Source organism: Neoarius graeffei, chromosome 6 (assembly GCF_027579695.1).
Source record: "Neoarius graeffei isolate fNeoGra1 chromosome 6, fNeoGra1.pri, whole genome shotgun sequence".
Taxonomy (NCBI): Eukaryota; Metazoa; Chordata; class Actinopteri; order Siluriformes; family Ariidae; genus Neoarius; species Neoarius graeffei.
The window spans coordinates 18,493,277-18,521,082 of NC_083574.1; the positions used below are offsets into that span (position 1 = coordinate 18,493,277).

The 27,806-nt window shown below is 42.7% G+C and overlaps 2 protein-coding genes across 3 annotated transcripts; both read left to right on the forward strand.

The window, feature by feature from the left end:
- The first annotated feature begins 445 nt into the window (after positions 1 to 445).
- On the forward strand, positions 446 to 27,806 carry siae (sialic acid acetylesterase). Of its 2 annotated transcripts, XM_060923373.1 has the most exons (11): positions 446 to 539; positions 11,380 to 11,541; positions 11,850 to 12,004; positions 12,138 to 12,276; positions 15,705 to 15,888; positions 20,424 to 20,462; positions 22,077 to 22,174; positions 22,251 to 22,384; positions 23,545 to 23,696; positions 25,633 to 25,819; positions 25,954 to 27,806. In XM_060923373.1, exons 1-11 carry the CDS (start codon positions 482 to 484, stop codon positions 26,197 to 26,199), a joined length of 1,554 nt encoding a protein of 517 aa, XP_060779356.1. In that variant the 5' UTR covers positions 446 to 481; the 3' UTR covers positions 26,200 to 27,806. The 2 variants fall into 2 exon arrangements, with proteins under 2 accessions (XP_060779356.1, XP_060779355.1); XM_060923372.1 differs by lacking the exon at positions 20,424 to 20,462 and having other exon boundaries at positions 461 to 539.
- Positions 17,772 to 19,823, forward strand: LOC132887766 (SCAN domain-containing protein 3-like). The gene is made up of 2 exons (XM_060923375.1): positions 17,772 to 18,806; positions 19,664 to 19,823. The coding sequence occupies exons 1-2, from the start codon at positions 18,057 to 18,059 to the stop codon at positions 19,679 to 19,681; spliced, it is 768 nt and encodes a 255-aa protein (XP_060779358.1). The 5' UTR covers positions 17,772 to 18,056; the 3' UTR covers positions 19,682 to 19,823.

Below are 27,806 nucleotides of genomic sequence, written 5' to 3' on the forward strand. Positions count from 1 at the left end.
TGACTGTAGGTGTGAATGTGAGTGTGAATGGTTCTTTGTCTCTGTGTGTCAGCCCTGTGATGACCTGGCGACTTGTCCAGGGTGTACCCCGCCTCTCACCCATAGTCAGCTGGGATAGAACAGGATAAGCGGCTACAGATAATGGATGGAAAATATAAAAATAATAAAAATTAATCTGTTATCAAATTCTATTCAGAATGTTTTAATTGAAGATCTCTCTCTCTCTGAACTATTTTTGTTATTTTTTATACTTTCTTCTTTTAATATTTTATTTATGAACTGGAATGTCTGGTTGTTTGTATATTCTTTGTTTATTCTGTTGTATTTAAAAAATAAACTTGGAAAAAAAACGTTCATGAGTATGTATGTAACGTGACACACAGCCACACTTCTGGATTTGGCCTACACTCCGCCTATCGCAGTGTCACGTGAGACTCACGTGCCTCTGTCAAAACTTCCTGGTTTTGAGGCTTGTGTTGTCATGCAGGTTTGGCTTCATTTCGTGGTGCTTTTAAGCATTTTCGGCGAATTATCAATAGGTAAGATATGTTTTACACTGGATCTGTGGTAGAACTAATAACTAAACATGAAATAACCTCTTCCTTATGGAGTTTTATTGAAAAATCCTTCGGGTTTTTATTTTAAACCCTGTGTGTAGTCGTGTGGATGGCACCTGGAGTCCTGTTTTATTTTATTGAACGTCAGCAGTTTACTTTGGTGGCAAACTTCTCGTTTTCTTGCTTTTATTAAGCTGAGAACCGTTATAATTAATTGCCAGGCCTCTTTTAACTGCATTTGTAACATTTATATAGGGTTTTAGTTGTTTTGTTATGGATTGCACAAGTCGAGTAAACAAATGAATCTGGTCAGTTTTATGACCTTGATTTAGGAATTAAAACAGGAAAATTAACAGTGCTTGGCTCTGGAAATACAGGGCCAGAAACAGGTGTCACTGGCATTCATTCATTCATTCATTCATTCATTCATCCATCCAGTGGCGGCTCCTGAATTTTTTTTCAGGGGGGGCAATTTTCCCCCGTTATGTCTACACGGACTGTAAATTTCCACAGGACTGAAGTAAATTGACCTAGGTAGCAAATCAATTGACCGAACTTGTTTTTGCCTGGTAAATTCAGATATCAATATAGACAATATCTCTTCTCTCCACTAGGTGGCAACACTAAACAAGTTAAAGGTGGCAAACTAAGGTAGCCTAGTAAACTAGACCCACCCGCCAAGCGGCCAAAAATATTTTTGCCTACGAGTGGCAAATATTCACATTTATGGCCCTTTTCCACTATCCTTTTTCAGCTCGCTTCAGCTCACTTCAGCCCGACACGGCTCGCGTTTCGACTACCAAAAAACAGCACGACTCAGCTCGCTTCAGCCCTGCTTAGCCCCTAAAACTCGCACCGTTTTGGAGTGGGGCTGAAGCGAGCCAAACCGTGCCGAGTGAGGCTGGGGGCGTGAGCAGACACTCCCCTGCGCGCTGATTGGTGAGGAGGAGTGTCCTCACATGCCCACACACGCCCCGCGAGCACGCTGGGATCTGTAAACACCGCAAACCCGGAAGAAGAATAATTACGAATTACGAGAATTTTTGAAGCCTTATGCGCCTCGCCTCATCTATACGCTCTTGCCAGTATCTGTTGGCATTGTCGGTGACAACAAGCCACAGCACCAAGACCAGCAACACTAACGACTCCATGTCCTCTGTGTTTATTGTTTACTATTTGGGTCGTGAGACTACCGCTTAAAAGATCACTGATGTCACTGTTTGCGCTGCTTAACGACATCACGTGACGTCCACCCACTTTCGCTAACTCCACCCAGTGTGTCCACCCACTTCCAGCCAGCACGGTTCAGCGCGGTTGTAGTCGAAATGCAACTCCAACAGCCCCGCTCAGCTCGACTCAGCCCAACTCAACACGGCACGGCTCAGCCCGACTCAGCCGCATTTGTAGTGGAAAAGCGGCATTAGTCTGGCTTGCCAGGCTAAAACTAAGGAAGATTCATTGTGAAGCCTTCAAAGCAAAACATTTGGCATCACAATCAATTAATATTACATTACTCATTTATTTTCTCATATTCCAGTATTCTATAATAAGTAGACACAAATTCTTAATTATAAACATATTCTAATTTCTTCAATTCTAAAGAATGCAATTAAAGTGGCAGGATATAAATCCAAAACAAGTGTTTAAGTTTTGAAAAAGATGAAGAAAAGCATAACATGCCTTAAAAGGAAATTTTAAAGTATTACAAGCATGTCAATGAACACAAAAGGCTTTAGTTATTTAGCTATATACACACACAAGGTTACACAAGGTTTTGTAGTCAGTGCAACTTGGCTTAACAAGTTGGAAAAAAGGTAAGGTGCTGCTGTCTCCAATGAACACATATACTGTACAATATATAAAAACTGAAAATATGCTTAATTTACACCAAGTCAGAGAGAACTTGAGGCTACTGAAATATTCCAAGCATGGCAATGTTAAACTGCCATTGATAAAACAAAAACATGGCAATGATAAACTGCCATTGGTAAAACAAAAACATGGCAATGTTAAACTTCCATTGGTAACACACACACACAACCTTTTGCCTAGTAAATTCAAGTATCAGATATCACTGTACCGTCTGCTGTGCTACTTCCAGGGTGGAAGAGAACGCAAGGGTAGCAAAAAAGAGCATTGACTACATCACAGCCAGCTAGCCAAGTTTTCCGGTGGTACCAGTTCTTGTTAAAACCTCTTGAGTAGGTCTTCTCCCCCTTCGTAGACACTTGCTTGATGTTTAAATTCGGTCTAGGAGGTCCTAGCTGTTTGATTGCCGTTTTCTCCTCACTGGTATGACGACTAAAGGGAACTTCTTTCAGAGACGCTATCGTATTGTTGCACTCAACACTCGCCATCTTCATAGAATGTTCACACATTTCCCGCGCAAGTTGCGTTTTCCAGCCCAAAATTATGTTCAAAACCCGCCAAAATGCACTTAAAACCAATCTGGCAACACTTGCGCGGCGCAACAGGCATATGACGTAAGCACGCTGCTTGTGCGAGCACATGAAACCTAATAGAAAATGCATTGGGAGCATGATTTTTGAAAAAAACGTACGTACCATTACTGTCAATGGGAGATTTTGGGGCAAATCTGAACCTGACAGAAATCGCCCCAAAAGGGCGTGGCTACACCAGGCGCGACCTTAGCCTGATTGGACAATGACATTACTGTTGGTAGTAGGAGTAGATTAAAAAAAAAATCTCCCTCCCTGTTTGGGAGTGCGTCGCCCAAATCGCCCCTATTAACGAGCCGCCAGTGCATCCATCGCTGGATAAGGTAGAGCGGGCAAACTTGGGACATATCCCGTAAATTATTTTCAACCAATCAGGTTTTAGATGACCTCAGAAGTTACATGTTGCCCCTTAGGGTAACTTACTTCCTTTGGATCCATGAAGCTGGACACTACAGTAAGGTTTATACAGTTCAATATTTTCGTCAACCAAAACGTGTATTTTCTACTTCGCCTTAACCTTCATTCTATTCTCACTTTTCACAAATCCCAGCATGCATTGCACGCTGGGAACGTCCGGCGTCATTGGTGACATGGGTACAGACTGGCTTTGTCCAGCATGCAAAGTACATATCAAATGAAAGAAAGCCAGTCAGTATAATGATCTTAACGCATATGAGCCATGGCCTCATTTTTGTTTATAAATGCCTTGAGACCTCAAGAATGGCACAGGAATAGTTTTAAGCGTTAACAATAAATCTAATATAGTAATTTTTACGACTAAAGTGATTCATATTGGTAGCGATCTGAATGAATGACCTTGACGTCCGTAACGTCACAGCAGGAAGTCTATCGGTCTCATCACCATTTCCGCTATACTAAAACACAGAGCTGACTGCAACTCCGATCTAGTCTGGCTAACGCGACAAAGCTCTACGAGCTATTGGTCTGGCCAAGATGTTAAGCCCAACCATTTCCCAAAGTGTGTGCTTGACCCGCCTCCCTGAAATGCCTCAGTTTGCTACTGGTCGAAGCCAGAAAAGGCTGTGACGAAGCTTAAACCAATCACATCACTCTTTCCTCTGACGTATGCGACGCGACGGGGCTAACTGGTAGATTAAACTCTTACCGAAGCCGGTCGGGAGCAAGGCGAAAGCATCCTTCCTTTCAATAAATACCTCCAGGGCTGCTCTTTGCTCCATTTTCAATGAGAACTTCCCCTTGAATGCTTTCAATACAGCATCTACCGCTGTGTTAAAGGCTTGCCGCTGCTCCATGTTCGTGATGTGAATGAAGCGCTTCCGGCATAGATTCTGTAAACAATCTATGGCTTCTGGTCGCAGTTCTACTACGTCAGTGCCTTGAACACGCCTCTACCCAGGGCCGTTGGAGATGCTCAAAGTTGATTGGTTCCCGATTTTTCGGGAGCTTGGAAGAGCTGTAGATAGCTTGCCTGGCCAGACTAAGCTCGCAACAGGCTCTCGTGTTGCGTCACGCTTAGGATGGGCGGGCCCAGGCTAACTCCGATCCTCCATTTTGAGCTAATTTATCGCCATGCCACGTAGATGTGTTGCTGGCCGGTGTAGCAACATGATAGAAGGTGGATTTACGTTGCATTCATGGCCCAAGAATGGTCAAACTGCAAAGATTTGGACGCGTTTTGCGAGAAGTTCACGGGCAAATTGGGTGCCTATGAAGTGGCCTCTCCTCTGCTCTGTACATTTTACTGAAGACTTGTACGAGACCTCTGATCTGTTGAGGAGCGTTGGCTATAAGCCCGTATTAAAAGAGGGTGCAATATCAACAGTTAAATAAAACTACAAGAAAAGGAAAGTATTTATTTTTTTTAAAAGGAAAGTGAGTTTAGTTGCACCAGTTTTCCCGAAGTGAGCCGAGGGTTGTTGGGAAAACCCAGGACGGAACGGAATGGAATGGGACGTGACATATTGCTCGGGCGGTGACCTCCCCACAGTTGTTGCTAAAACCAGTGACATCCCGTTCCATCCCGGGTTTTAGTAATTGCCTGAGCCGAGCAGTAATGGCGGAGTACTCAGTAACGGAGAGAATGGAGAAAGAGTGGAGCAGCCGTCTTATTTCTAAACTGGATATTGCTGCCATCTTGCCCTTACGTGGAAGAAGCAAATGAATGGAGAACTGAACAAACAACTGAAAGTCAGATTGTTTTGAAACAGTCAGCCACAAGATCGGCCCTCAAGTAAGCTCTAACTCCTATCCTGTTTTAATGAGAGTCAACTCACAATCAATCAAGTCAAGTTTATTTGTATAGCGCTTTTAACAATAAACCTTGTCGCAAAGCACCTTTACAGAATTTGAGTGACTTAAAATATGAGCTAATTTTATCCCTCATCTATCCCCAATGAGCATGCCTGTGGCGACGGTGGCAAGGAAAAACTCCCTCAGACGACATGAGGAAGAAACCTCGAGAGGAACCAGACTCAAAAGGGAACCCATCCCCATCCGGGCAACAACAGACATGACCATAACATTAACACTCCTAACATAAAGTCAGCTTCGTTGATGCTATAAACCCCCCACCGACAGAAACCCGGGCGCAAAACCGTTCACGACAACCATAGTCCTAAAGTCAGCAAGTCAACTGCACTCCCCAGCCATGAAAGCACCACTGCAAGAGTCCAGAGCATCCTCCAGGCGCGACCCCCAACTGTACACATGGGGCCGCCCTCCACAGGAGCGATGCAATGAGACTCCAACCAGACACAGGGCACCAGGATGGATCAGGCAGGTCCAAGGAGCAGAAGAGGTCAGCATCTCGATCCCAGGACCGACATGTAACTCAGAGGGACAGATTTGGGGGGGGAGAAAACACAGGTTGTTAGGTATGCCCAATGTCACCTGAATAAGTAGGAACAGTATACATATTGCACTGAGTACAAGCAGGGACTCCGGCAGCTAACTATGACAGCATAACTAAAAGGGGAGAGCCAGAAGGTAACAGACATGAAGGAGCCATCAGTCTTAGTTGAGCAAGTCGGTAACGGTATTTCTTACTTTCACCATAAATTTTTATTTATATGACTTTGGTCTATAGCTGTCAAAGGCCTCGGCCTTAAAAACAGTTAGGCCGTCATTAAAAAATGTTCTGTTTCCGGTCCACCGGCCGGGTGAGTGCCGTTTGTGCGGTTGAAATTTTTTTTTTTAACGCCGGTTTTTTGACATTTTTTGGGGGTTCGTAAATCTAAAATCAAACTTGACATTTACGCATTCCCAGGGCTTTCCACTACGGCTCATACTAGCCAGCCATGACAAATAAGTAGCCGGGAGGGGGGAGTAAACACAAAATAAACTCCTGTGCATGCAGTTCCCAGGATTAAATGTATTTTCCACAGGCCATTTATTTATTCACTTTACTCAAATGCAAAGTAAAATGGCAGTAAATCTTCTTTCTTTTCTTGCGTATTGCATCATGAGGCGTTCCTGGCTTGTAAATCTCTTATTTTCGGTGCATGACACATTCACGCAGCTGAGCATGCTATGAATTAACAACGACAACGGTCTGCAGTGGTGGCTACACAATTAAACACTCAGCGAACATTTCTCCATTTGTGTATGAAAATACACTCCAATGACTCAGTTTGGTTTCATTTACAACCACCGGTGTCTTTTGATGCCAGCATGTAATTGAACAAGAGAAGACTGGTTTACCGGAGACAAAATAAGTGTTATCTCTGCTTCTGTTCCCTCCGATGTCGCCTCCGACAGCCCCGACACACTACTGCCTCCGCCGAGTGCACGCGTACACCGCATGTCAGGGCCGCGGATGAGTTACTCTCCCTTAATCAACGAGTCGGCGGGGAATTTGTGGTTATTATCGGTACAAACGGCGCGAATCACAACTTAAATGAGTGCGGTTCAGTTTGACAGTATTGTCAGTCCGTTAGATAAACATTTAATTTTATTAAAATCGAAAATTAATATTTAGAGCCTGTGGGCTACAAAAATAATAGTCATTAAAGTAGCCGGCTGGACTTAATTGTGTGGCCGGCAGCCAGCGCTTGTGGAAAGCCCTACATTCCGCGCAGAATATAGAATTGAATCAGCTCTGCGCATGCGCCGTGCGGCACAAAAAAATGGCAGCCACCATGAAGGAAGGAGATCCGGAGTTTTCAAACATTTGCTTAAGTGTGAAATCGCAAAATGGTATTCTAGCGAACAACAAAATAGTAAAGATTCAGAAAAACAAATCATTCAGTGATCATTTTAATAGTGTAATTTCATCCGAACTAGGCCTAACGGTTGATTTAGAACTACAAAAAGTCCGTGTGTCGGACATTTTAAGTACCTTTGTAAAAGTTTTGCAAATGTTGCAGTCAGCATTTAAAATGCTAACTTAAAGTTTTTGTACAAGTTTCAGTTGATTTAAACTGTCATTTTATTAAATGTGTCTGGTTTTGTAATAAAAAAGTACTGAAAGAAAAAGCAAACACGGCATTGCGATTTCTTATCCATCCATATATTAAAAAAAAAAAATCCCTCCCTCCCGACTGAAAATTTTTTTGCTCACCCGGTGGACAGGAAACGGATTTTTTTTTAAGGATGGCCTTACCACTGTGACGTCACGCACTCAGGGATGGCTGGCTCAGTGTGGCAGCTCAAATGCCAACTTTGCGGTCGATTTTAACTCTCAAAAAAAAATTTATTATTTTTTTAATTCCCATTTATGCAGCATAAAGGATGGAGATGCTATCCACTCAAATTTATTTAAAAATAAAGGTTCTGCGTATATCCTTTAAAATTCTGTACTGTACCTGTGTGACTGTTAATCTGAAGACTTAAAGATTCTTCGTACTACTGCAGTTTTATTGTCATTCCTGAATGTGGAATTGTTTATTTTGATGCAAATATATGTAATCTGTAAAATTATACTCTGTATTGATGAATGCTGTGCTGTGGAGATGTCAAAATGATAGAGTTCCAATGAAGTTCTCTACAAATATTATTACAGGTTTACATAGTCTCACAGATTTTTTTTCCAAGATTAATTTTGCTTGAAATGATTACACATTTACAATTTGTCATCACTGTAAATGTACACTGTTAATGTTGTTGGCCAGGGTTATAGTGCTGAGTAGTTGGAACATGGATTTCATGTAATTTGCAGAGAGTGAAAGTGAAAGGGCTGTATGGGCGATAATATAAGGATGACTGATTAAAAGCTTCTGTGCTGACGAAAAATACCAAGGAACCAGTAACTAGACAAATACAACCCCAATTCCAAAAAAGTTGGGACAAAGTATAAATTGTAAATAAAAACGGAATGCAATGATGTGGAAGTTTCAAAATTCCATATTTTATTCAGAATAGAACATAGATGACATATCAAATGTTTAAACTGAGAAAATGTATCATTTAAAGAGAAAAATTAGGTGATTTTAAATTTCATGACAACAACACATCTCAAAAAAGTTGGCACAAGGCCATGTTTACCACTGTGAGACATCCCCTTTTCTCTTTACAACAGTCTGTAAACGTCTGGGGACTGAGGAGACAAGTTGCTCAAGTTTAGGGATAGGAATGTTAACCCAGTCTTGTCTAATGGAGGATTCTAGTTGCTCAACTGTCTTAGGTCTTTTTTGTCGTATCTTCCGTTTTATGATGCGCCAAATGTTTTCTATGGGTAAAAGATCTGGACTGCAGGCTGGCCAGTTCAGTACCCGGACCCTTCTTCTACGCAGCCATGATGCTGTAATTGATGCAGTATGTGGTTTGGCATTGTCATGTTGGAAAATGCAAGGTCTTCCCTGAAAGAGACGTCGTCTGGATGGGAGCATATGTTGCTCTAGAACCTGGATATACCTTTCAGCATTGATGGTGTCTTTCCAGATGTGTAAGCTGCCCATGCCACACGCACTAATGCAACCCCATACCATCAGAGATGCAGGCTTCTGAACTGACCACTGATAACAACTTGGGTCGTCCTTCTCCTCTTTAGTCCGAATGTCACGGCGTCCCTGATTTCCATAAAGAACTTCAAATTTTGAATCGTCTGACCACAGAGCAGTTTTCCACTTTGCAACAGTCCATTTTAAATGAGCCTTGGCCCAGAGAAGACGTTTGCGCTTCTGGATCATGTTTAGGTACGGCTTCTTCTTTGAACTATAGAGTTTTGGCTGGCAACGGCGGCTGGCACGGTGAATTGTGTTCACAGATAATGTTCTCTGGAAATATTCCTGAGCCCATTTTGTGATTTCCAATACAGAAGCATGCCTGTATGTGATGCAGTGCCGTCTAAGGGCCCGAAGATCACGGGCACCCAGTATGGTTTTCCGGCCTTGACCTTTACGCACAGAGATTCTTCCAGATTCTCTGAATCTTTTGATGATATTATGCACTGTAGATGATGATATGTTCAAACTCTTTGCAATTTTACACTGTCAAACTCCTTTCTGATATTGCTCCACTATTTGTCGGCGCAGAATTGGGGGGATTGGTGATCCTCTTCCCATCTTTACTTCTGAGAGCCGCTGCCACTCCAAGATGCTCTTTTTATACCCAGTCATGTTAATGACCTATTGCTAATTGACCAAATGAGTTGCAATTTGGTCCTCCAGCTGTTCCTTTTTTGTACCTTTAACTTTTCCAGCCTCTTATTGCCTCTGTCCCAACTTTTTTGAGATGTGTTGCTGTCATGAAATTTCAAATGAGCCAATATTTGGCATGAAATTTGAAAATGTCTCACTTTCGACATTTGATATGTTGTCTATGTTCTATTGTGAATACAATATCAGTTTTTGAGATTTGTAAATTATTGCATTCCGTTTTTATTTACAATTTGTACTTTGTCCCAACTTTTTTGGAATCAGGGTTGTAAAAGAAATCTAATAACATTAGATTTCAGCTTACTTCTGATATTTGGACATTGAAACTGATTATATAGCCCAATATTGGTTTTTGTACCATTATCAGCAGCCTGGGCCTGGCCAACAGAAATTCCCAATCGCACAGTGGATTGTGGGATATGTGAAAGGGAAGAATGGTGTAGTGTACGCTGGTGAATTGGGGATTTGTTAGGAATTAAAGTATGTAGCCGGGAGTTACCATATATAGTATCATTTGTTAAACTTAAATTCTGGGGAAAAAACATTTAAGGATTTTTTTTTTTCCCCAAAAAAAATGGTCAGGTGTGGCAGCACGGTGGTGTAGTGGCTAGCGCTGTCGCCTCACAGCAAGAAGGTCCGGGTTCGAGCCCCGTGGCCGGCGAGGGCCTTTCTGTGCAGGGTTTGCATGTTCTCCCCGTGTCCGCATGGGTTTCCTCCGGGTGCTCCGGTTTCCCCCACAGTCCAAAGACATGCAGGTTAGGTTAACTGGTGACTCTAAATTGACCGTAGGTGTGAATGGTTGTCTGTGTCAGTCCTGTGATGACCTGGCAACTTGTCCAGGGTGTACCCCGCCTTTCACCCGTAGTCAGCTGGGATAGGCTCCAGCTTGCCTGCGACCCTGAGAACAGGATAAAGTGGCTAGAGATAATGAGATGGTCAGATGGGAGAGCTGGGACAGTTCATCATGTTAGTTTTTTTTCTTGTGGTTTACAAATAAAATTGTTTAAAGATTTTTGTTCAATGTGGGTGTGTACCTGCATGAGGATTAAACTCATTTCATTCCTTCTTGAGAATGGACCTGTTTTGGCAAGTCAGGTTTTGGGTAAACTGACATTTTTCTATCACTGTACCAGCATTGTGTGTTCATACAGTTCACATGTTACAAGTTTTTATAATAAATAAAAATTAAACATGTAGGCTTAGGAATTTTTTGTTCCATTTCTCTCCACTATGTCCCAAGTCTCCCAACATAATGTCCCGTGTCTCGTTTCTCCTTGCAAAAAATAACAGCAGAAAAAGTGAAGCCCGAAGGCCAGTATATGTGACAAGCTGAGAAACTAGTGTTGTGGTGAGAGGGTGTAGTAAATCCTCTCTAATGTAATATGAATGTGACGCTACCTGCAAAGAATTTCACACAATCTACAAAAGCTGAAAACTTGTCCCAAGTGTTCCAGCTCTCCCTTACTGGTCAGGGTTGTGGTGGAACCAGAGCCTATCCCAGGAATACTGGATGGGAGACTGGATTATACTCTGAATGGGAGTCCACACATTCACTTTTGCACATTCGTTCACACCTAGGAGCATTTTAGTGTAGTCAGTCCACATCCTTGCATGCTTTTATGAGGTTGGATGGAAAACTGGAGAACCCATAGAAAACCTGTATGCAAAGGAACTAATCGAACTGGCCCTGTAGATGTAAAGCAGCGGTGCTACCTGCTGACTCGCGCGCGCACACACACTCACTCCACTCACTCGTTGGAAGTTATATCTGCACATCTGTGTTTTCAGGTGATGAATTTCGCTTTGCATCATATTATGGAGAGCACATGGTCCTGCAGAAAGCTCCAGAGAAAGCTGTGTTGTGGGGGTATGGCACAACTGGAGCTGATGTTCAGATCTCTTTAGCAGGACCACAAAATGAACAAGTAAAATCTGTTCCTGTCCTTGATGGTGAGTAGCAGTAACTGGTTAACATGAATTTTAAACCAGAAAAATGTCCTGCTTGAAGAAATCAGTTCCTCTTGAGTAACAATATTAAACATATATTGGGCCTACTGTACTATTGCACACTGTTTACCATATTAAAATCCGTTGTGTTATTGTATGGACCTGAAATGTATGGTAATGTGCAGTATAATTACTTTTTCATGATGAAACATTGCCATTTATATCTCCACCCTTATTTTTCAGCTTAATAAACTTATAAAAACTAAAGAGAATAAAATGGTTAACAAGAATGAGATGGGTTACTTCTGCAGGCATTTGGAAGGCGATTCTTGATCCGGTTCAGGCTGGCGGTCCCTATAATCTGACTGCTGTTCAGGGAGGAAGCAAGATTTTGTTCACAGACGTGCTCTTTGGAGATGTTTGGTTATGTGGCGGCCAAAGCAACATGGCCTTCACACTCGGTCAGGTGACTGCTCCTTTGCCTTTTTCTCTCAACAGAAATATAACTCAAGGGGATGGCTGTCTCAGAATACTGTGAAAAACTGCTAACGGACATTTCTCTCATATCATTGAGAAATGTGTCACTGGACTTCTTACAGGTATATAATGCCTCAGAGGAGCTGGCCATGGCCACTAAATTCCCGAATGTGAGGGTCTTCCAGGCTGCACTGGAGAAGAGCAATGTTGAGTTGAAGGACCTTGCAGGTGTGGAGGTTCCATGGTCCCGTCCCACACCAGGTATGAACACGAATGTCCAACAGACAATGAAGTTCCTGTGATAACGTTATATACTTGACATAAGATCTAGAGCAGGGGTTCGCAACCTTTTCTACTGTAAGGCCCACCTATTCATACTTGTAACGATTCAGGGCCCATTAAAAAGATCCCCAGTTACAGTATTTTGGCTTATTGATTCTATTAGAATCAAATCTATTGTAAAGTGTATTAATGGGATACAACATCACTCCCTGTTACAGATGGGAGTCCGGGAATTAAATAAATGCAATAAAAACAAATTTTTTTTAATTGTAGGTATTGTATTTAAAACTGTATGGATGTGCCAGAAGCCAAACCATGCATGCAGGGCATTCTTAGTCAAAAGGGATTAATGATCCAAAAATGGAGTCTGGTCCATTAACACAAGAACTTATTGCCATGTTTGTGTACAGTAAACAAGCATGTTATTAAAACCAAGAAGTACACTCAAAAGAAGTGGATATAGAAATCACTCAGTGGGATAGATCCTTACATGTTAACAAAGAAGGATTTTTCCTCACGAGTTGGAAAATTATCCGTTCATTGAGTTCCCCGATGTTTCAAACTACCTGATGCTGCAGACATTGTTCCACACGGACAAACAGATGAAAACCTGGAAAAGCATGGAGGCGTACAACTTTTTATATGTGGCTGGGTTAAAGATCTGGGATAAACATGGCTAGAAACAAATGTGACCGTGACAATGGTAATACTTCGTAAAGCCTCTGTGAAAAGTGTCCGTATCTGCATGTGCTGGTTGCACTCAAATCAGCATCAGGTGTTTCCCATAATGGCTAGGTTCCAAGAGCGTGCACAACGCACTTCATGAGTGCGCACGGCTGCTCGAGCTGCGCCAGACTCAAGTGCGCAAAAGTGTAACAGTCAAGTGTTCGTCTGCTATGTGACCACAACTTTTAGCTCACTGTATATCACCATGCATCGCCACCAAAATGCCTCATTTTCATCAATAACCCATCGCAAAGCATCGCAAGCTGTAGTGTGACCGTAGCTTAATGAGGCGGATGTGACGTCGGATGCAACCCAGGAATTGTACCCTACTATGAGTAAAAATTAACTTCAACTTGGGAAAAAAAATCGCAGCCCACTAGAGGGTGCTTCGCAGGGCCCAGTGGTTGAGAAACACTGATCTAGAGGTTCCAAAGGATCTCTATTCCCTGCCAAGAAACTATGAATGATCTGAAACACAAATGGAATCAGGAAGTAGTCGCTTATCATATCTCAGGTTAGCTGTCATATTTTCTAGTCTGGAAAAGATTATTTGATTTTGATTTTTTAAATTTATTTGCTCCTTATACAGCTTAACAAATCAGCTTGTGTTTTGACACCATACATTTCTGAAAGTTGCTGTTGGCTGACTTAAATGTACAGTATTAGGAACTTTTGCACAGTGCTGTTGAATTCTTAAAGCTGATTGGTCAGAAGGTGTTGATTAATTTTCTATACTAGCAGCTCTGACAATAGTTCTGGCTCCAAAGCAAATCACAAGTTTATATTAAATATATATATATATATATATATATATATATATATATATATATATATATATAAAACCCCATATCAGGAGAAGTTGGGACAGTATGTTAAAATTGAAAAGAATGATTTGTAAATAATCTTTGACCTGTATTGCACTCAAAACGATATAACAGGACATGATTTATATGATGTTTTATCTCATGAACTTTATTGTTTTCTCAAAATAAACACATTTCAATTTTGATTCTTGCAACACGTTTAAAAAAAAAATTGGGACTATAAAGCATTTACCACTTTGTAATACTGCCATTCCTTCTCACAACATTTAGAAAATGTTTAGGGACTGAAGACACCAAGTGATGAAGTGTTTCAGGTGTTATTTTGTCCCATTCTTCCTGCAAACAGATCTTAAGGTGTGCAACAGTACGGGATCATCGTTGTCATATTTTTCATTTCAAAATTCACTACACATTCTCTATTGGGGACAGAAGGGACAGGCATCCTCTTCTTCCACAGCCATGCCTTTGTAATGTGTGCAGAATGTGGTTTTGTATTGTCTTGTTGAAATCTCCCTGGAAAAGATGTCATGTTGAAGGCAGCACATGTTTCTCCAAGATCTCAATATACTTTTCTACATTAAGGCTGCCATCACAGAAGTGCAAGTTACCTTTGCCAAGGGCGCTGACACAGACCCTGACTTTTGGACTTTTTGCTGGAAACAGTCTGGATGGTCCTTTGGGTCTTTGGTCCAGAGCACATAGTGTCCATTTCTTCCCAAAACAACCTGGAATGCTGATTCGTCTGACCACAATACACATTTGCACTGTGAGATGGTCCATCCCAGATGCCTCTGAGCCCAGAGAAGTCAATGGGGCTTCTGGACACAGTTAACATAAGTCTTCCTGTTTGTACAGTAAAGTTTTAACTAGCATTTGTGGCTGTAGCTCCATATTGTAGTGCTTGACAAAGGCTTGCTAAAGTAATCCTGAGTCTGTGGTTATATCAGCTATAGATGAATGACGGTTCTTGATGCAGTGCCGTCTGAGGGATCCAAGATCGTGGGTGTTCAGCATAGGCTTGCGCCCTTGCCCTTTATGCACTTAAATTCGTCCAGATTCCTTGAATAGTTTAATGATGGTATGTACTGAAGAGGGTGAAATGTTCAAATCCCTTCATATCTTTCTTTGAGGAACATTTTTGTTTTTTAAATATTTCAATAATTTTCTCATGTATTTGTTAAGAAACTGGAGATCCTCAGCCCATCTTTGCTCTTCAAAGACTAGGCCTTTCCTGAATACTGATTTTGTACCAAATCATGATTACAATCACCTGTTGACATCACCTGTTTCAAATCGCATCATTTATTTAATTGTTTTTCCACATTACTAGCCCCAAATTTCTCGTCATAACTTTTTTCGGAATGTGTTGCAGGCATGTAACGCAGGAAATGGATGAATATTAACAAATGAAATGAAGTTAACCAGACAAAACATGAAATATCTTGGGTTTGTACTGTTTGCAATGAAATACAAGTCAAAGTAAATTTAGAAATCACAGGGGATTTCTTTTTTTTTTTTTTTTTTTTTTTTTAACTTTCCATACTGTCCCAACTTTTTTTGATTTACAGTTGTATTTTTGTGCTTGGTCTAATACCTTATCATTTCTATAGTAACAGCTTACACAGGGACTTGTACGGAGGACATTCCAAGCAGATAATTATTTTTCCAAAAAAAAGGGCATAATTGTTGATATGGTAATGTTTTCTGTGAAAAGATCTTTATTTAGCATTTTAGGAGTCCACAGTGTCCGAGGTAAAGCTGTAACTTTAAGGTTTTGGTTTTTTTTTTTAAATGATAGATAATCGGTTTTTGCTTTGTGTGTGTGTGTGTGCGTGCGCGCGCCCGCGCGATTTGTAGAGATCCTTGGAGGAAAGGATTTCAGCCACTTCTCAGCCGTGTGCTGGTTGTTTGGCCGATACCTTTACCAGAGGCTGAACTATCCTATCGGGTTGGTGGAGTCGTGTTGGGGTGGGACCCCTGTAGAGGCTTGGTCCTCCCTCAGAGCACTACACAGTTGTGGCCTCAAGGAATCTGAGAGCAGGTACAATCCCCAGTATACATGTATCCCAAGAATGCCATGAGTCAAAGTTTATCGTTATACACTGATGTCGGTTTATAAATGGAATAGGTGTTTTTCGGTAGTCTTGTCATATTCTCTAGACTATTGGGTAAGACAAATCCCCAAAATTCTGTTTGATTACAAAAGAGCTTAAATGCAATTGATTTTTGTTTTACAGTGGATTTATTAAATTACTTTTAAGGCAAGCTACTACAGGTAGAACTGAGTTTGATTTTTTTTTTCAGCTTTATTGATAAGACATAAATTACATCTATCAACTGTAGCAATAATAAAAAAAAAACTCAACAGAAAAACTAAAATGACACTCGGAGAGTGTAAAAGTCTCCCGTGGATTCTTCTGTGATGTGCAAATCTGTAACCGTAGCCACTTTTTATATATGTCTGGATACATTTCCAGAGCTATTAGAATTATGTGCCTACATGTGTATCCCAGAGGATTACTGGTACCTGTGAATGTGGACTGTAATATGGAGGCATTGTATTTCTACATTGGCTATTTTTACTGTTGAACTTTACTGCCATTTATTGGATTTTAAGCTGTATGGCATTGTTTAATGCAGACTTCCGCTAAGGTCAAATGCTGTATCTGGCAATATAAAAAAACAAATTAAAAAAAAAAAAGTGAAACTAAATTCATGGATCTGCCCTGTGACTCAGATCTGCTCCAAAACATAATGGGCTCTTCCTTGGCCCAAGTTTCGTGGAAATTGGTTCAGTAGGTTTTGCAGAATATCATTTACAGGCAAACAAATAGTCCAACAAACCATACTAAAAACCTCCTTGGCAGAGGTAAAAATATTTATTTCACTATGCACTCATGACCACTACATTTATTTAAAACTTAGCAACTTTGATAAAGGCTTTAAACTCCAACTCCTCAGCACAGTCATGCCATAGATAGATAGATAGATAGATAGATAGATAGATAGATAGATAGATAGATAGATAGATAGATGGGCATTGGTCTCAAATAGAACCTCCAACATTTTGAGGGTCATCCGGTCAAGGTCACCGAAAAGGTCAAAATCGTTGTTTTTTTTTTTTTTGGTTGGTTGCTTTTTTTCGCGATATCTTCCTTCATATTCATCATTGTGGCAGCGGGGGCGTGGCCGAGCGTCGTCTGTGAATGGAGGGTGGAGTCGGGGAAGGTGAGTGGTCGTATCGCTACACCTGTTGTCAATTAACGTGCGTTTGTGCCTCTTACAGTGACAGCGCCCTATAAAAGGAGTGAGAGGAATAGAGGAGGAGAGATTGGGGACCAAGAAGGTCCGGGTTCAAGCCCCGTGGCCGGTGATGGCCTTTCTGTGCGGAGTTTGCATGTTCTCCCCGTGTCCGCGTGCTCCGGTTTTCCCCACAGTCCAAAGACATGCAGGTTAGGTTAACTGGTGACTCTAAATTGACTGTAGGTGTGAGTGTGAATAGTTGTCTGTGTCAGCCCTGTGATGACCTGGCAACTTGTCCAGGGTGTACCCCGCCTTTCGCCCGTAGTCAGCTGGGATAGGCTCCAGCTTGCCTGCGACCCTGTAGAACAGGATAAAGCGGCTAGAGATAATGAGATGAGATGAGATTGGGGACCAGAACACGATAGTAGTTGGAGTGTGTGTATGAGTGTGTCCCCAACGAACAGAGTTGTGCTGAAAAGCAAAATAAAGAAAACTCAAAAGCAAATAACAGCCTGCCATACTTCTGTGCTCCACCCACATCCAGGCCGTTTCTACAGTGGTGCCGAAACCCGGGAGTGCTGAAGGGAACAGCCCCATGGAGTCCTCGCTGTTTAAAGATCTTATCCAGGCCCTCACCACAGCACAGCAGAACCAGCATTAAGTGCTGATCGCCCTCCGGAAGGAGCAGGAACAACGGTTCGAAGCCTTGATGCTGGCCCAACAAGAAGACCGCCAGGCGTTCCGGCACCTGCTCGCATCGGCGGGGTCCACGACCGCCACCGGAGCGGACCCTCCCCACCTCACCCTAACAAAGATGGGCCTGCATGACAATCCAGAAGCCTTCCTCGTGCTCTTTGAGCAAGCAGCGGAGGCGTGGGGTTGACCAGTCGAACAGCGCGCCTCCTCCCCCTGCTGACGGGCGAGGCGCAGCTTGCTGCACTGCAGCTCCCCTCTGACAGCCGACTCATGTATGCAGACCTCCAAAGAGCCGTCCTCCAGCATGTCAGCCACTCCCCAGAGCAACAGCGGCAGCGCTTCCGCTCGCTGTGCTTGGAGGAGGTCGGTCGACCATTCGCGTTCAGGCAACAACTCCGGGACACCTGCTGGCAGTGGCTGAGGGGAGATGACCGTGACACCGAGGGAATTATTGACCTGGTGATACTGGAACAGTTCATCATGCGACTTCCAGAAGGAACGGCGGAGTGGGTCCAGTGTCATCGCCCAGCGTCGCTGGATCAAGCTATTGAGCTGGCAGAGGACCACATGGCGGCAGTTCCGACGGCAGGAAGATGTGCTTCTCTTTCCTCTCTCTTTCCCTCTCCCTCTGCTTCCCGTCTTTGCCTCATTCCCCCGCCGTGGAGGCAGCGGCTGGCTCCCCCTCCCCAGCCGGCCCAGCGCACCCATGGTGTCCTCCCATTTTCCCCTTCCTTGTCTGTGTCCCCCCCCCCCCCCCCCCCCCCCCAGGTGAGTGATGTGAGTGATGCCCGTAACACCGGTGCAGAGGGAGAGCCTGGGCGCTGGCGCTGCGGAGAGCTGGGACATCTCCAAAATCAGTGCTCCGTGATGGAGGTGGGCGCGGTGGTCCAGGTCCCCGACACGCCAGAAACCACCCTCGATCGGGCCGGAGCGTATCGTATACCAGTAAATGTCCAAGGGGATACGTACCAGGCTTTGGTGAATTCCGGCTGTAACCACACCTCAATCCACCAATGCAAGGTGAGGCATTGGGGAGAGCACGAGTGGTGAAGGTGTTGTGTGCGCACGGGGATGTTCACAACTACCCTTTAGTGTCCATCCACATTCTATTTTGGGGAGAAAAGCATAGTGTGAACGCGACGGTTAACCCTCGTCTCACCCACTCACTGTTTTTGGGGACTGATTGGCCAGGATTTAAGGAGTTAATGACACACATAGTAAGGAGTGGGTCCTGCAGTAATCTGTCTGGGGAAGACCCCGGACTAGCATTGGCAAGAGAAGCTGTCACAGAGCCGTCTACGTCAGCACCACGTTAGGGCGATATGCGGCGTGAGGAGCACCCTGCCCCTCCTCCTTCTTTCGGGGATTCCCTTGGGGATTCCCGTTAGAGCAGTCGCGAGACGGGACTCTGTGGCATGCATTTGACCAAGTGAGAGTAATCGATGGTCAAATTCTCCAGCCAAATGCGACGCCGGCCTTCCTCTACTTTTCTATTATTAAGGATAGGTTATACCGAGTGACGCAGGACACTCAAACTGGCGAAAAGATAACACAGTTATTAATCCCAAAGAGCCGTCGGGAACTCGTATTCCAGGCAGCTCACTTTAATCCCATGGCCGGACACTTAGGGCAGGACAAAACACTAGCCCGAATAATGGCCCGGTTCTATTGGCCAGGGATTCGCGGGGATGTCCGTCGGTGGTGTGCGGCATGAAAGAATTGGGATGGATCTCGTCGGGCCATTAGATCGGTCAGCATGGGGATATCGCTTTATTTTAGTTCTGGTGGACTATGCAACGCGATATCCAGAAGCAGTGCCTCTCCCCAGTATCTCAGCATGCAGTATTGCGGAAGCGCTCTTCCACTTTATCTCCCAGGTTTCGGCACCACTGTAGAAATGGCCCGGATGTGGGTGGAGCACAGAAGTATGGCAGGCTGTTGTTTGCTTGTGAGTTTTCTTTATTTTGCTTTTCAGCACAACTCTGTTCGTTGGGGACACACTCGTGTGTGTGTGTGTGTGTGTGTGTGTGTGTGTGTGTATGTGTGTGTGTGTATATATATATATATATATATATATATATATATATATATATATATATATATACACACACACACACACACACACACACACACACACACACACACACACTCACTCACTCACTCGGACTACTATTGTGTTCTGGTCCCCGATCTCTCCTCCTCTATTACTCTCACTCCTTTTATAGGGCGCCGTCACTGTAAGAGACACGTTAATTGACAGCAGGTGTAGCGATACGACCACTCACCTTCCCCGACTCCGCCCTCCATTCACAGAGTGACACGGCCACGCCCCCGCTGCCACAATCATATTTACGTCAAACCAATTCAAAAATGTTCATCCTTCAATTCTGCTTCCACTGATATGCTACATGAAGGGGTATCTCTCATAGTTTTCTTAGTGGTTGGGGGTCAAATGTCAGGGGGTCAAAGTCATTGCTAAAATTTACATATTTTCCATTATAACTCAATAACGGTTAGAGATGTTTATCATTATCAACATATAGGAAGTCACACATGGGCTTTCATTTGGTACCATGACCTTTGACCTTTTTGTTTGTTTTGTTTGTCTGTCTGTCTGTCTGTCTGTCAACAATCTAGTGTCTCGACAGTTGCACCGATTGACTTCAAATTTTCAGGGTAGGTGGGCAATGGTCTGTGGATTTACCTGATTTAAATTTTGGGGGTAATCGGGTGAAGGTCAAGGTCACCAGAAAGGTCAACCTTTCGGTGAAAATAACATATTTTCCATTATAACTCCAGGGGTGATAGCGTTCCCGCGCCGCGCCGGATTTCCGGCGTACCGTGGCTGGGGAAAAAAAAAAAAAATCTAGTTCGCCCATTGTCCTGTGTCATTCTGAGATGCGCAGATAGACAGTAAAGGGAATTCCGAATTCCCTTTACTGTCTATCTGCGCATCTCAGAATGACAATGGGCGAACTAGATTTTTTTTTTTTTTTTTTTTTTTCCCCAGCCACGGTACGCCGGAAATCAGGCGCGGCTCCGGAACGCTATCACCCCTGTAACTCAAACGGTTGCTGATAGACAAATGTTTACTTTTATGAGCATATAGGAACTCCCATATGGTCTTTCATTTGGCACCATGATCTTTGACCTTGAATGACTTTTAAATGTCAAATTCAAGGTCATGGATTTTCATTGGATTATAACCTGACAGCTGATGATTGAGAAATATTACCATTTTCAACATGTACGATAAGTGCTGCCGGGCGAGGTTTGTTTTGCCTGGCCACACTTATTAAAAGATGCATTCAAATTTCCTTTAAAACCCTTTTTTCAAAATATTTTTAGCCATAAATCTTTGTTTCTAAATGTCCCACATTCATGAAATTTTTCATGACCATGGTGTGCGCCGTGTTGGCTGTGTGGCTAGATGAACTGCTGGAAGGCTATATTGCGTGCATGGCCGTGTGTGCCGTTCTCACATTGTGTGTGGGTGGCTTTTTTTGGGGGGGGGGCATCAGGGTGTAAAGGTTAGAGAAGCAGCATTGGGACCAAAAGTTCACCAGTTCAATTCCCTGGACCAGCAGAAAAAATGTGTGCGAGTGGGGGGAGTGAATGAACAGTGCTTTCCCCTCCCTCTACATCCATGGCTGAATTGCCCTTGAGCAAGGCGCCTAACCACCAACTGCTCCCCAGGTGCTCTAGCGTAGCTGCCCACTGCTCTGGGCAGTGCTCCCTGCTCGCTTGTGTTTGCGTATGTGTTCACTGCCTCAGACGGGTTCAAAGCAGAGCCTAATTTCCCCTTCAAATAAACAAAAATAACTTGTTTATTTGGATGAAGTCTCATTTATACAAATAAGTGTACATTTCTGAAAAAGATCAAATTAAAAAGGGGAAAAAAAAACACACAACACCAAAAAGAACATGCGCAATCAACTAAAATTAACCTATTCACCTATAGTGTCTTGTCTTAATGTACCAGCCAATGCTTATTAAAAATTGTCTGACAGTTTACCTAAGTTTCTTCCTGTGCATGGTGATTATTTTTGTTTAGTGTACATTTAAAGAACTAATAAAGATCATTTTAAATTTTATAAGCTGGACCATGGCTAAATTTAGTTATTTCCAGGTGACTTGTAAAATTGGGTTTATGGAGATGCACATGTTTCATGGAACAACAACAATGATTAATGCATAATAGATTTAAGTTTAATAGAGTGGGTAAGATGGTAATGTTTCGGTATTTAATGTCTAATTCTGTCCACTGTGAACTTCACTGTCTGTGTAAAGTGATGACTGCTATAAAGAGTGGAACGGGACGGTGTTATGGAATGCCATGATCCACCCTCTGCTCAACATGACCATCAAAGGAGCCATATGGTACCAAGGTATTGATTCTCACGTCGAGAACCAAATAATATAATAAAGTATGGCGTAGCTCAGCTTTGCCCTGCTGTTTCTCAGGTGAAGCTAACACACAGTACAACCAGGACAAGTACTCGTGTACTTTCCCAGCTATGATCGATGACTGGAGGATGGCATTCCACACAGGCTCAGAGGGCCAGACTGCACAAGACTTTCCGTTTGGATTTGTACAGGTACCATGCAGAATCATAGCTTTAGTCATTAGCCTCAAACCACTGCACTGTTGAAAGCTGCATTCTGATTGGTCAGAAATTGAAATGAATAATTTCCTATACCACAGCTGCAAGGCAAAGCACAAATTTATGTTAATGCGCATGTAATGATGCTTTATCATTTCTGTAGTAACACAGGTGGAAATGTATGATGTCACAAATGGACTGGAACAAAAACATGCATTTGTTGATATGGAGAAGCTTTTCTCAGAGTTGAGTCACAGATCATGATGAATCACGCCAGTGGCAGAAAATTTCGAAATGGAGCTCATCAGTGTGTGTGTAACGTTACTGTGCATGAAATCACTAAAACATTAGTTTCCAAGTCAAACTGTATGGGCAAGGATGTTTTGGTTCTGATGTGATGATGCTTTTAATCCTCCAGGTGTACATTATAATAAATGTACATCCATCTATTTTGGCACATCACTACAGTGATGTGGCCACTCTGACTACTTCAGCCATCAAAGTGGCTAGGGAACATTACAGTAGTGGTTTCCTGTTGCCTTCTACTGGATTATTATAGAGGTTTTCTCCTCTCAACCATTCACATTCACACCTACGGTCAATTTAGAGCCACCAATTAGCCTAACCTGCATGTTTTTGGACCATGGGGGAAATCTGAGCACCCGGAGGAAACCCATGCAGACACGGGGAGAACATGCAAACTACACACAGAAAGGCCCCCATCGGCTGCTGGGCTCGAACCCAGAACCTTCTTGTTGTGAGGCGATGGTGCTAACCACTACACCACCGTGCCGCCATAATGAATGTACAAGCCCCAGAAAATTGTGATTTTGTTTTGTTTGTTTGGTTTTAATTTGCCCTTAGGATGGTAGAAGGCGTTCATATCATGTCATAACCAGGGTAATTACATGGTTTCAACTTGTTATAAATTCTGACGTCTTCCTCAAAGTTATAATGATCAGTTAGAAGCTCAGGATTTGATCTGACCACGTGTGACATTTCACAATAAATAAACTTGCTGGAAAAATTGCAGCGGCTTCGACAGTTAAAATAACTAAGTGTAATGTTGTGTGAATATAAATACGATGAATAAAATGTATATAGTTTTTCTTAGACTTCTGCTGTTCAACTTGACTTGGCTTGGCTTTCCCCAGCTGTGCACCAATAGAAAGGTCACACAAGACGGATATCCAGAGATTCGCTGGCATCAGACAGCAGACTATGGCTTTGCTCCAAATGAGCGCATGAAGAAAACTTTCATGGCTGTTGCTGTGGACTTACCCGACGAGTCTTCACCCTGGAAAAGGTAGTGTGTGTGTGTAATGAGGGTCAAAACACAGGTGGAAATGTTTTAAATATATAAACACTTAGTTTCAGAGGAGTTTTCATGCTATCAATTAATTACAATTTATATGAAATAAGCTATTCATAGATGCATATACACATACTGTACATGTAAGTGTATCTACTGTAGAGTTTGTTTTTATATCTAATTTTTATACGTTTTATTTATATAAAAATGTATTTCCATATGACATTTTGTATCCTATACATTACCAGTCAAACTACAGTACAGTTACTACAGTTGTGGAATAAGGCTAGGTATTATATTTGTATTATTTACTATTTATTACTGTTTATTCTCAAAAGCATTAAGAAGACAAGAAATTGCACTAATTAACTTTTGTTGAGACGCACCTATTAATTAAAAAGCATTCCAGGTGACTACCTCATGAAGCTGGTTAACACTAGCAGTCCCAGCATTTTTCTGTCTACCTAGAAGACCCACATAGGGGCCATTTGGCCCGACCGCTTTTCCCCAATACACTAATCACTCATTTTGTTATGGTAATGAGGCTGTTAGTGGCAGTGTGTGGGGTGAGGAGGTCACATTTCACACACTTCAGTGGTGAAGTCATGTTGGCTACTTCTGTGTGAATGTGAGAATGAGGAATAAAAACACATTCTATTCTAAAATGTGAACATGTGAATGTCCCATGTGACCATAACGACTCATGTGACTGCAACCAGACAATTGTTTGATGGATAAATACCTCAGTGCACATGGACTATCGCTTCAGTTCCCTCAAGAATTTTGTGGTGAAATAAGCTCCTCTCCAAGGAACGAAGATGCAGAGATTCAACATTCAACAGCTTCTGTGTGAATGTGAGAATGAGGAATAAAAACACATTCTATTCTAAAATGTGAACATGTGAATGTCCCATGTGACCATAACGACTCATGTGACTGCAACCAGACAATTGTTTGATGGATAAATACCTCAGTGCACATGGACTATTGCTTCAGTTCCCTCAAGAATTTTGTGGTGAAAGAAGCTCCTCTCCAAGGAACGAAGATGCAGAGATTCAACATTCAACAGGCATTGTAAGATTTCATTTCTAAGCTGTAAGGTAACTAACAGCCACATTTCCATAACAAAATGAATGTCTACAGGGAGGACTTGGGGCCAATTGGCCCTCTTGTGGGTTTTCTAGGTAAAAAGGCCAAATGGCCCCTGTCTGGGATAATGCCAGTAGTGTGCAAAGAGTCATCAAGGTAAATGGTAGCTACTTGAAGAATCTAAAAAATGAAATATTTTGCTTAACGCTTTTTTTTGTTTGTTTGTTTGTTTTGTTTGTTTGTTTGTTTGTCATCTAATTCCATATATGTTCCATATGTTATTTCATGGGGTGGCACGGTGGTGTAGTGGTTAGCGCTGTCGCCTCACAGCAAGAAGGTCCAGGTTCGAGCCCCGTGGCCGGCGAGGGCTTTTCTGTGCGGAGTTTGCATGTTCTCCCCGTGTCCACGTGGGTTTCCTCCGGGTGCTCCGGTTTCCCCCACAGTCCAAAGACATGCAGGTTAGGTTAACTGGTGACTCTAAATTGACCGTAAGTGTGAATGTGAGTGTGAATGGTTGTCTGTGTCAGCCCTGTGATGACCTGGCGACTTGTCCAGGGTGTACCCCGCCTTTCACCCGTAGTCAGCTGGGATAGACTCCAGCTTGCCTGCGACCCTGTAGAACAGGATAAAGGGGCTAGAGATGATGAGATGAGATGGTATTTCATAGTTTTGACATCTTCGGTATTCTACAATGTAGAAAATACAGAAAGAAAGAAAAAAAACTAGGAATGAGTAAGGGTGTACAAACTTTTGACTTACTGTGTAGTATGTGAAAGGAGCTAAAAAGGAAAAGAACAGCAAAATATTTAAGAGCTGTGTGTCTGTCTGTGTGTGTGTATAGCATTCACCCACGGGATAAACAGGACGTAGCGTACAGGCTGGTGCTTGGTGCACGAGCTGTAGCCTATGAGGAAGCTGGAGTGTCCTTCCAGGGTCCTTTTCCCAGCCAGGTCCGGATTGAGAACACCACCATAATCATCATTTACAATCAAGCAATCAGATCCACACTTTCCAGTGACACTTTTGAGGTATTATGTCATTGAGCAATGTTTTTATTTGCAATTAAAATGTCAGGGCTTTCTCTGTGATGATGATGAGGTTTAAAGTGGCAGATATGAAGTTCTTTTCCAACATGTGGTTGCTTGTGTTGTCTCCACTACAGATATGCTGCTCTAAGGAGAAGAAACCATGTAACTCGGGTTCCCAATGGATTCCTGTTCCAATGAAGGAACAAGGAAGTGATTATGTCCTGTTATCAATAGCGAAGTGTGCCATTGACGATGTAGCTGCTTTGCATTACGCATGGAGTGACTGGCCGTGTGCTTTTAAAGCATGTCCCATCTACAGCGCAGACGGAGTTTTACCTGCACCACTGTTCATCATTAACCGGTGGCCAAGATACAGCTGATGATTAAATGTGATTTTAATTTAATTTGTTAGCTTTTGCCATATATTACACACATGTTATGGCTGGGAAACCACAACAGCCTGCCAAATACAGTAGCCCCCATTGTACCTAATCTGCACGTCTTTGGACTGTGGGGGAACCCGGAGCACCCGGAGGAAACCCACATAGACACAGGGAGAACATGCAAACTCCACACTGAAAGGCTCCTGTCGGCCATGAGGTTCGAACCCGGAACCTTCTTTCTGTGAGGCGACAGCGTTAAAGGAACAGTCCACCGTATTTCCATAATGAAATATGCTCTTATCTGAATTGAGACGAGCTGCTCCTTACCTATCCGAGCTTTGCGCGACCTCCCAGTCAGTCAGACGCAGTCAGACACGCTGTCACTCCTGTTAGCAATGTAGCTAGGCTCAGTATGGCCAACGGTATTTTTTGGGGCTGTAGTTAGATGTGACCAAACTCTTCCGCGTTTTTCCTGTTTACATAGGTTTATATGACCAGTGATATGAAACAAGTTCAGTTACACAAATTGAAACGTAGCAATTTTCTATGCTATGGAAAGTCCGCACTATAATGACAGGCGTACTAACAACACCTGCGCGCTTCGGCAGCGCATTGATATCTGAGCTCCGTATCAATGCGCGCTTCGGCAGCGCATTGATACGGAGCTCAGATATCGAAGCGCGCAGAAGGTGCCCATAATAAGCCCATAATCATGGGCTTATTCTTTTGTTATCTGCTCTCAAAATTAACCCTAGGCCACGTTAAATTAATGTTCAACTAAACAATGAAATAAGCTTAGCCTAATGGGGTATTCTTGGTTGATGGTGAATTGTTTGCAGTATTTGCTCCTCCCCAGACACAATGGACATAAGGACATTATTTACAAAGCAGCAGAAAGTCAGTCAGAATTTCCCCACAGGACAGGGTTTTTTTCTTTGTCCCAATGGAAATGTTAGTGCAGTTAGCTGGCTAGTCAATGTTAGGAGATGTATCAGATAGCTTAATGTTAGCTATCATTTAATTCAAACCCAGTAGGCCTGCCTTACTGTAATGCCAAGAATGAGGTCAAGTCTGCTCTGATGATATTTATTGATTCCCTGTTGTGAATTGAAGAACTTGTTTTGTCTGGTCTTTTGCCAGTTTTCTGGAAAGTAACATGGGAAATCAGTGTATGGGGAAGGAATAGTAGAAAGGAAAGCAATGGTGAGAGATGGATGTTATTCCAGGTGGATTGTGAAGGAAAGGGGGATAAAAGTTATGAAGTGGTAGAAATTGTGGTGGCACCAATGTAAGAAGGAGTTCTATCTATAAATCTATTTGTTATACTGATCTGTAAATATTACTGTAGTAGTACCACCATTGCATGTAGGTTGACAAAACTGCACTTGCTCATTGTGTGAAGTTCTCTTTTATGTGTCGTTGCTTGACACAGTGTGATTTTGTGTTATGAAGTTTGCATGATGCCATGTCATGCCTGTTCATTGTGTGAAATTATGAATATTCTTATTTTTAAACATACAGTTGAGTGTCACTATTGCTTGGCACAGTGGCACGTTGTGTTACATCTAAAACTAAATAAAAAAGGAAACACAAAAAAAGTAAAA

What these genes read in the sequence shown, in the direction of transcription:
- LOC132887766 (XM_060923375.1), top strand. Translation starts at nt 18,057, where the DNA reads ATGTATGCAGACCTCCAAAGAGCCGTCCTCCAGCATGTCAGCCACTCC.
- siae (XM_060923373.1), top strand. Translation starts at nt 482, where the DNA reads ATGCAGGTTTGGCTTCATTTCGTGGTGCTTTTAAGCATTTTCGGCGAA. An exon ending in CTCAAGGAATCTGAGAGCAG is followed by an intron (nt 15,889 to 20,423) that starts GTACAATCCCCA and finishes TCAACAATCTAG; the next exon opens with TGTCTCGACAGTTGCACCGA. An exon ending in GAGTCTTCACCCTGGAAAAG is followed by an intron (nt 23,697 to 25,632) that starts GTAGTGTGTGTG and finishes GTGTGTGTATAG; the next exon opens with CATTCACCCACGGGATAAAC.